A 9817-nucleotide genomic window follows, 5' to 3' on the forward strand; every position below is an offset into this window, starting at 1 on the left:
GAGGACATGATGAGAAATGACAGACAGAGCCCCAGCACCGTGCCAGGCTGCCCAGGGGCTGGATGCCAGCCTAGGCGCGTCGGGACAGCCAGCCATCAGCTCGCGGATGCGGGGCCCAGCGGGGGCGGCTAGAAGTCTGGAGGGGTTCCAATGCGGACTCCCAGCTATATGTCAAGATCATGAAAGGTTTATTCCCTCTCAGTATTTTAATGTCCCCAAAACACTGCACTTTAAATAAAAGCTGTGCGCAGGGCAGGGACACGTTACGAAGGGGTCGCTACGAGAAGGGAACGGGCGCCGGCTTACCTTGGCAATGCCCTCAGATGCCAGTTTTCCTGGAGCCCTGACAGAAGAAAAGGACCAGCGCGGGCTCCTGAGAGGAAGGTGGCCCTCTGGACGAGCTGTCCGCCCCGTGTACGGGCATAATCTCAAGCAGGAGCGTTCTGCTCCGCTAAGGACCACCGTGCTCCACCTTCCGTTTTCCTGTTTGCCCAGACACCTGCCCGAGGCGTCCCGCGCGGAGCCGGACATGGCGTCCCCCGACCGCACATGAGGACAGGCTCCGCTGGCTGCAGCTCGCTCACTGGCAGCGGTGAATTAGCACCTGGCCAATCCTATGGCCTCGAGTGACACGTAGTTCTGCATCAGCCTGCCACCACGGCCCAGACTCGCTGGCCCTGGCACGCGCAGTGCTGGCTCGCTCACCCTCCGCTTACGCTACCTGCCAACAGCAGCCCTGGCGCCCTGCCACCCGCTGAAGACCAGGGTGACCGTCTGAAGACAGAACATGCATCACCCACCAACCTGGCTGGGCTGCTTCAGGTCTGTAAACCCCTCAGGCGCCCACTGCCTGCGGCACTTTCAGCAGATACGACAGCCTGCCCTTCTGACCTATCGTGACACGCTAAGTGTCCCCGGGCTGTGAGACAGTTAGGTCGCTTCCAGGTTTTTGCTAATACTGCATTCGCATGAAGTATTTTGTGCACAGAGCTGTTTGCTTAAGAGAGTCTGTAAAGTTAATTAAGCAGATTTCCTAAATTATAAAAGCAATAGTAAAAGCGATAGCAGCCAACACTTAGATGCTATACAAGCACAGTTCTGAGAACTTTGTTTTTCTTCCTTTAATCCTCACAAAACTTACTGCAGAATGCGGAGGAGGCGGCAGGACGTGAGGCAGGTACTGTTATTTTCTTGATTTTACAGCAAAAATGGAGGGAGTGGGAGATAAGGTTCTTGCCCAAGGCCACGTAGATAGGAAGCAGCAAGGATGGAATCCTCCCCAGAAGCTTTCGACCACAGTTCCTGCTGTTCCCCACTATTATCACTGCCTCCCCTCAAATTATGACAACTATTTCCATTATGGAGAGCATCCCGCGTGCCACAGACCAGACTAAGAAACTTACAAATGCCACCTGTTTAATCCTCACCACAACCTGGGAGGCAGGTGGATCTGTGTCCCCACTTCACAAGGTGGGGAACGGGGGCTCAGAGACAGGCAGAGGCTGCCCAAGCGTCACAGCGAGCCACAGACAGAACCGCGCTCAGAACCCAGCCAGGGCCATCTGACGCCAAGGCACAGGCCTGACCAGCAAGCTGTGCCCTAGGGCTGTGGCTCTGTGGTATTTCTGCTGCTCACAATGTCACCAACACTGTGTCACCGATGTCACAAAAATTATGCAGAAGCGCTTGGTGAACGGTAAGTGACACTGAGTTTATTCTGGTTTCCTGACTCCGGCCAAGATGACCACCCTTTCGTCTTTGATTTACTCTCTCTGTGAGCTTCTCCTCGTGTGGACTGTCATCATATCTGTCCCCTACTTACCATCAGGTCCCCAAGGGGCTCCCGATATACAGAAGCTCCAGACTACAGACCGAGGAAGCCAAGACGAGCGGTCTACCCTGCCTGGCACCCCACCTGCACCTCCACCCCCAACTAGAAGTCTCGAGAGGGCACTTACTTATTATGGGGCAGCCTGGAGCACAAGGTTCTCAGGTCATCTGAAAGCAAGGAGACACACGATTAAGGAACAGACTGGAGACAGCGAGACGAAATGCCCGGACGCTCGAGATGCTAGCGAGATCCTAACGGTGCCTGACACCACAATCTCCTAACGTCGTTTAGAAACTGTTTTATCTCCAGTCTTTGCTTTAACAAACTAGTCCCCAAACAGACTTACCCCTGAGGACAGGGGTGGCTCCACGACAGTCTGCCCCGGATGGCGGGGGAGGGGCCCAGAGGCAGGGTCCTCACCTCGCACAGCAGACGCCCACGAGAAGCGGGAAACCCAGTGACTGCAGCTTGGGGCCACAGGCAGCTTCTGGGAGCCAACGGTTAAAAAGCGCACATGGGGGTGTCACTCGCACCAGCTCCTTCTCCTGGGAGCTCGTGCACTGAAATGCAGAACTGAGGAACCCTCGAAACAGGCAACAGGAATGTTTTATGCAATGAAGCCTGTGCGTTTTATTGCACGTAAATTATGCCTCGATAAAAAAAGACAGCAGAAAAAGAAGATTCCTTATGAGAATATTAAGAATATTAAGCTATTATCCGCACTCTGGAGGAGTCCCCGGTCCAGGGCAAAACAGCAAAGAGACACGCCAACGTCATGGTCACAGTGCCCTGCCTGCGTACGTCCTGTGATGCCCCCGCTTCCCCCACGTTCACTAAGAGGAAAGAAGTCCTAAAAGAGGCAGAAAACAGTATTTGTCCAGGAGCCCGACAGTCTCTCAGACAGGTGGTGGTATCCCCACCCCCGGGAAGGCCAGGGCAGGAAATCACCCACCTCTTGTACACAGCAGGGCACCAGAGGCCATGGCCACTTGCAAAGCCTGTGCGAGCCGGTCCAGAGAGAGCTCGATCTCCTGGGAGGCGTTGAGGGGGTTCAGTTCATCCGCCAATCTGTTGATCTCCTCCACCAGCGGGACCATGTGGTCAAAAAGGATCAGCCCCAGGCGCCCATAAAGATTCTTCTCAGTTAGGTGCACCTGGAGCATCATCAGCACCTGCAGGATGCTGAGATGGAGTTTTGAGTACAAGAGGTGGGAGTCTCTGTCCATCCCTCCAGAGTCCTGTGCAGCTTTGCTGGTGACGTGGCCATTGGATAAGGAGGGCTTCTTTTTCCTTTTATAAGCCAGAGGGGCCTTCACACACCAGCGGATCAATCCAGTGAGTGGAGTGAGCTCTAAAAATCCTATCGGCAGATTTGCTGCAATCGGAGTATTTAAAAAAGTGATGAGAATCAATCTTGGGTCCTCAAAAATCCAGTTGACAATCATTTCAAGCAAGTCCAACGGTGGGATGAGATCATCTGCAAAGACACATTCAGTTAGGAGGGTGTTCGGCCCCAGTTACAGGAGTGGACGGAGGGGACACAGACTGAGTTTGCAGCACTCGCCACCTGACAGTCAGGTTGCCTACTTCTTCGCTCGTCTACTTCCCGTCTCCTTCCCTAGAACAGCCCCTCCGTGAGGGCTGGGACTCCCGTCTTATTCCGTGTCCCATCCCCGGTGAGAGGACCGTCTGGCCAAGCCAGGGCTCAAGAACTGTGTTAACTCAACAATTCCCTAGAACTCCGTTATGTCTTGAAGAAAGATCAATATGTAATTTTAAACAAAATTCTACACTTTTTATGTCTGAAACTACCACCCCGCTTCACTCCTTCCCTGTGACCCCCGGGTTTGGTGTGTCCTCCAGGGTACACGACAGCTGTGGTGGTCTTCAGGAGGCTGCTCAGAATCCAGTCAATGATCTGTCAGCTGCCAAGGGCCATCCCAGCCCCAAACCCGGGACCCTTGTCTACGGAACAGCCTGACCTCCTGTGACTCTTAGGAACTGGCCCGTTCTACGGCCTAGACAAAAAAAAAAAACAAATGTTGACGTTTATTTTGGGCTTCCCATGTTCCAGGCACTGGTCTAATTCCAGTAACACGTTTAATCCTCAAACAACTCCAGAGGAAACTGAGGCACAGTGATGTTAAAAAATTCCCTAGGATTCATCAAAAATACGTGGTGGGCTCACATCTGACCCCAGGTGGCCTGGCTCTTAACCATGAGGCTACACAGCCCATCCTGGGATCGGCGTGCAATGTCTTCAGGTGGCTCTGAATGAGAGTGGGTCCCCGGCCTCCTGTCTCTGGGGCTGTGCACCCCTCACCTCGTGACAGAGCCCTGGCTGGGCTGCTGAGGTCCAGCTCCAAGCACAAGAGAGTGTGAGGTGAGAGACACACATGTTGCTGTAAGGCCCCTGACTGCTTTTTCTGAGGAGATGGGCCTTTTCCCCTGAGATCACGTCTAGCTATTGTTTTGATGTTAAGCCACTGCCCTCACTCCTAGCCCTTCTGTTATGAAATGATGGCAACCGTACGAAGCAGCGGTCCGTGAACCCTAGTTGGCAAAACAAACAGTGGGCAGCCCTGTGTCTGGTCCTTCATTCCCTGGAACACTACCATCTGGGAAGTGCCGGTCCTGTGCCCACTCCTCTGCCATCCACTCCTCTGCCATGCTGCCCACCCCCACAATCTAAGCCGAGGCGCCTCCGAGGACCTGAAGGCAGGGTGTGCCTGCGCGCGTGTGGACTTGAGTGAACAGTCCCTAAAACCTTCCTGCTGATAGACCTGCGTTCTCGGCACCATTCGGATAAGCGGCGGTTCTGCTGGTTCGGTGAGCTGCTTCCTTGCTGTGGCTTTGAGGGCACAGACTCCCCAGGAGTGCTGTTAGCAGAAGCACGGCATCGACCGCCATTCTGACAGCAGACTCCAAGTCCAGCCCTCCGGGGCCGCCGCCGGGCGCCCGGTGACTCCCGTATCTCCAAACTCATCAAGCTGCGTACATTAGATACGCACAGCCTGTCCTATGTGAGTCACGCCTCGATAAAGTGGTTTAAGAAATCACTGAGACACATCGAACTGGTAAACCGGAGTAAGAGAAAAATACTGTCTCATACCCATTCTTGAGTGTTAGTGGTGTTCTCTGAACATTATTTCCTTTTCCATATGTTAATTAATCCATTCCCAATGGTAAGGCCAATTTCTGTCCTGGGCCTGGAATAACAGGTGACCGAAAGGGCAGCTATGATGCTGTAATGTAGGTTTAATTCTATCTTTCCTAGCGGAAAACAAAAGGTCTGAATGCTGTTCCCACTATTAGCAGCTCTTAGGAAGCCCCAGGAGGGCGCCGGGGAAAACTCCACCCCGGCAGCAGGCACGGCTCGGAGCCCTGTCTGCCACCCCGGTGGCGAACCACTCCGGGAGGATGGAATTGGCATGTGCCTGCAGCGTGCACTTGAACGTCCGCACTGAGTCTGCACTAACTTTCTCCTGAGAACTAACACGTCTAACAGCAAGGAAAAAAAGTCGCACGTAAAAGGCGAAGCAATATCATCAGGGAGGCGGTGGGAGGCCAGTGCGGGGCTGCTGAGCATGGAAAAGCCTGTTGAAGGCTGTTGAGCTGCTGGCTTAGCTAACGGACCAGGATGAGGAAGAGGGTGTCTGTCGGCCCCCTGAACGGCAGGAGCTGAGGGCAGGAGGGGGGACCTGACACGGAAAGCTGGCCATCGTGTCCCTACAGGGCGAGGCCCTCCCATTGCCACGTGGCAAACGGGCGCAGCCCCACTCTGCCTATCCACAGCCTGTCAAAGAAATCCTGTAGGCTTTCTTTTCTGGAAATCCGCAGAAAATGGTCTGAACAAGGGGCTCTGCTGCTCGTCAGGGACGCCAGGGACGAGGGACACTAGCTCCTCCCCGCTGAAGTCAAATGCCACCTAATGGCCACGTGAGGCCCTCCCCTGGCATCTTCTTAAAGAAGTCTCAAAAGCATCCCTGAGGGGGGAGGTAGGTGGGTAAAACGGGGTCAAACGTAGTGACAGAAAGAAATCTCACTATGGGCGGTGAACACGCAATGCAATGTACATATATGCCTTACTGTTGAATTGTACACTTGAAACTTACTGGATTTCCTTAACCTATGTCACCATAATTTTTAAAAAGTTAAAGTAAAAATAAGTAAATTTTTTTTTTTAAATCTCCAGTGTGACACGCTGGGGACACACTGCCACCTAAGGAGCATTGCTGCCAAAAACGTTTACCTTGACTATTTTCATAAGGAAACAATCAGAGCAATCCAAACTGAGGGACATTCTGCAAAACGACAGGCCTGAGCTCTTAAAAAAGTCTGTGTCATAACGGGTATTTTTAAATGCCGGAAACTGTTCAGGATTTGAAGACCAAAGCGACATGACAATGCTGTATAAAGTATGATCCCTGATCTGGACCCTGAATTCTCCTGATCCCCCAAAGGGAGGGAAGGCAGAGGCTATAAAAGACGCTACTGAGATAATCAGGGAAATCTGAATACAGACTGTACGTGAGGTAACAGTATTCTGCCAACATTTAATTCCTTCGGTGCGATGACGGTGTCATGGCTACGTAAGAGGATGTTCTTGTTCTTAGAAGACACGTGTTTCGTGTGCTTAAGCGTGTGGGACACAATACTGGCAACGAACTCAAAAGTTGACGGAAAAATATCTGCGAGTGTGTGTGTGGAGAGGGGGAGAGAAAGAGAGAGAATGATGTATGGTAAAGGTAAACAACTGGTAAATCTGGGTAAGAGATATGTGAGTGTCTGCTGTAATATTCTCGCAACTTTCCTGAAGTTTAAAAATGTTTCAAAGTAAAAAGTGAGGGATAAAAAAGTAAGTCGAGTGTAGGGAGAAAGCCACATGTCTCCCAGACACCAGACCCTGGGCTTTTGGGCTGCCTGCCGCGTGGGCCATTCTGAATCGGCCAAGTGCGAATCACTGAGGATAGCTCCTGGCGCCGATTCCACAAGTCCAGGCAGCCCATTCCTCTAGCTTTCAGCCTAAAATGCACATTTCAGAGGGAAAAAACGGCCAAAACATTCACTGGACGTTACACCTGAGTATTGAGTGGAAATAAAACTGGCAATCGGCTGAAGCTTCTTTAACGGCAACAACGTGTTTAAAATTTACCTGACGACAGGTCATAAAGCGCAGTGACGGAAGTTATGAACTGGCAGCAGAAGCGAGGGCTGGCACTGAATATCTGCTTCAGCGTCTGGACGGATCCCGGCACCAGGCAGCAGTAGTCGTCCACGAGGGCCCTGGCTAACCTCACGCAGTAGACCACGGGCGTCCGCTGGAAAGAAGCCACAGTCCACGTAACTACAGGTGTCGTCAGCTGGTACACTAGCAACTCTGTGCAACCGGTGAAGGCCACCAGAGTTGGCAGAACCCTTCCAGGAGCGGTAAAGACGTTAACAGCCCGCTCCGAAGCAGCAGCTGGCAAACTAAAGCCCGCAGACCAAATCTATCCCGCGACCTGTTTCCGTAAGTGAAGTTTTACTGCAACACTGCCCTGCTCCGTTTGCCCTTGCGTTACAAGGACAGAGCTGAGGAGCCGTGACAGACCGTATGGCTCACAAAGCCTAAAATATTCACTATCTTGCCCTTTATATAAAGAACCTGCTGAACCTTGCTTTGAAGTTTATTTAGGAAAGGCCACTTCTGACTCTGGTGAGAAAATGACAGCTTCTGTCATCCCGTAGGTGAGGCTCCAAAGGTAAAAATTAACAGCTGCTACCACTTTCTAAAGAGACCGAGGAGAGTCTGTGAACTATCGCAGGATTTAGAGCAGTACTTTCCTCCATTTCTCTTACAGCCCTATCCTTACATGTTTCCATAATACTTTCAAGTCCTACATCGCCACCCTCTCCTGCCTTTTTCCTTCCCACTCAGACGCTGATGTGTAACCACTGCCACGTTCAATAGCTGCTTGGGATGCTACAGTTCCAGGGCCCCGACACGGCCTGCAGGGGAAACGGCAAGGAGACAGTAGGCCAGACTGCTCATCAGGCTGACCTCTGGCCACAGCACCAAACCAGCCATCTCTGCCTTTCCCAAGAGGAAGCCACAGCCCCTCCCTGCACTGTGGCAAACCCTGACCCAAACCACTAGGGCCCTGTCCTATCATTCACATCCGCTTTCATTTTGCCAAAACCCCAGCACGACTGCATCAGAAGAGATAAATGGAAAATTATGTGATAAATTACAAGATGCTAAACTTGATTTCACTAGGCTGTCAAGGGATAGAGGTAACCTAGAGTTAAATATGACACACATGATCAATTCAAATGCCCCAGAAATCATATTGGTGAGAATTAAGGCACTCATTTACCACACTGAGAATTACCTGTGTAGTACAAAGAACAACTTATCTTTCTGCTAGCCAAATTTTAAAGATAAGATTACAAGAAAAACATTTAAATATATTGAAAAAAAAATGGCTTCGAGAACTTGGGAATGAAACAGGTTTGTGAAATTGAATGTAATAAATTCTGTTAACATAGCTGAGGATCATATTACTCGAAGTTTTGAGTTAATAATCACTCTAAGTGGATTATCAATTTTTCAAAGACTTTGAGTAACAAAAAAGCAAAACGAAATGAATCTTCCAAAATATCACATCTACTGTAAATGTACATTTTTTTCCCTTTGATATTTTAAAACGCTCTGGAAAATTCTTACATCCACATCCATTAGAATAGCTATCCACTTTGTAATGTCATCCTGGAACAACTTAAAACAATTCACTCTCTTACTGACCTAACTGTAGAGAAAACAAGCAAACGTTGCCACCATCTGAGATACCATGATCTTTAAGAAAGAAAAAAAAAATCCTATCTTTGATGCTGCACGCATAGTTGTTTTTAAAATCCTACCTATCCTTTTCAACTAAAAACGATTTTTCACATGTACTGAAGATGGAGCCTTAATTTTTTTCTTTTTAAAATTCATTTATCATTACAAACTACTGTTTTCTTAAGAATAGTTACTACTGGGACATCAGGACAAAGGCTAGTGACATCAAGGAGATAATATGTGGAAAAGGTCTCTCAAGAAATCCAATTATTGAACATTCCTGACACTAAGTATCTCTTCAGAAATCTCAGGAAAAGAAGTACCTGGAGCCAGGAGGCTGCACACTCCAACACTGGGATTCGACATACAGCCACTGCCATGGAGACCAGTTTTCCCAACAAGCTCATTCGACTGTCATCGGCTTTGTTCCCTTGGGGGCTGAAAAGGGATGAGAAAATAATCTGCCGGACAGAGTCCTTGGTTTGCTCCTGGAAATAATTGCACATGATTTCAAGAAGTTGGAGCTCCTGAAGTGAATTCAATCTCTACAAAACAAATCCAGGACAAGCGATGAGAAATTTAGTTTTAACATGCACCTTAATTCATCCAGTAAGAAGACAGGAAATATTCTATGTTCCCCAGGACACATTTCACCCCTCTAAAGCCCAGGTGCCAAGGAATAGACCTCTCCCGTTAATGCCAAGAAATGTCATTATGCATCATTATGCAGCATGCCAGGGTCCTCGGAATGACCTACATACAGTGCTATGAGCCTCTCCATAACAGGCCTTCAAAGCCCCTTTCTTTAACACCATCGAGGCACGCCTGTTACACGCCCCGCGAAACAGGCACACAGCTGAGCAATGCTCAGGAGTCCAGGGAAGGTAGGTTTTGGTTGCTGCTGCTGGAGGAAGGCCAAGGGCGAGAACGGGGCCCCGGACAGGAAGGATGTTTGTGGTTTGGCAAACACTTGTCACCGAGACAGAGGTAAAAAGAGCAGGAGCGGAGTGCTCCGGCCGCGGTCTGCCCGCCGCACCTTGGGCTGCGCGCCGCGCTCCTTGGGCACCTGGAACACGAACTCCTCCAGCAGCTCCACGGGGCCCTTGTCCACGATGGGCAGCGGCGCGCTCTGCAGCTGGCTGCTGAAGTAGATGTCCAGATGG

At 50.5% G+C, this 9817-nt stretch overlaps 1 protein-coding gene across 1 annotated transcript in view; it reads right to left on the reverse strand.

The window, feature by feature from the left end:
• Positions 1 to 9811, reverse strand: part of CUNH7orf26 (chromosome unknown C7orf26 homolog) — a 13611-nt gene extending 3800 nt beyond the window's left edge. The window contains exons 1-5 of the mRNA XM_011363890.2: positions 9691 to 9811; positions 8978 to 9199; positions 6987 to 7152; positions 2784 to 3308; positions 1959 to 1998 (exon numbers count right to left, since the gene is read on the reverse strand). Of these exons, the coding sequence (XP_011362192.2) occupies positions 1959 to 1998; positions 2784 to 3308; positions 6987 to 7152; positions 8978 to 9160 (914 nt within the window). The 5' untranslated portion in view covers positions 9161 to 9199; positions 9691 to 9811. The remainder of the gene's footprint in view (positions 1 to 1958; positions 1999 to 2783; positions 3309 to 6986; positions 7153 to 8977; positions 9200 to 9690) is intronic.
• Positions 9812 to 9817: the final 6 nt, after the last annotated feature.

This window comes from Pteropus vampyrus, unplaced genomic scaffold (assembly GCF_000151845.1).
Source record: "Pteropus vampyrus isolate Shadow unplaced genomic scaffold, Pvam_2.0 Scaffold90, whole genome shotgun sequence".
NCBI classification, from domain to species: Eukaryota; Metazoa; Chordata; class Mammalia; order Chiroptera; family Pteropodidae; genus Pteropus; species Pteropus vampyrus.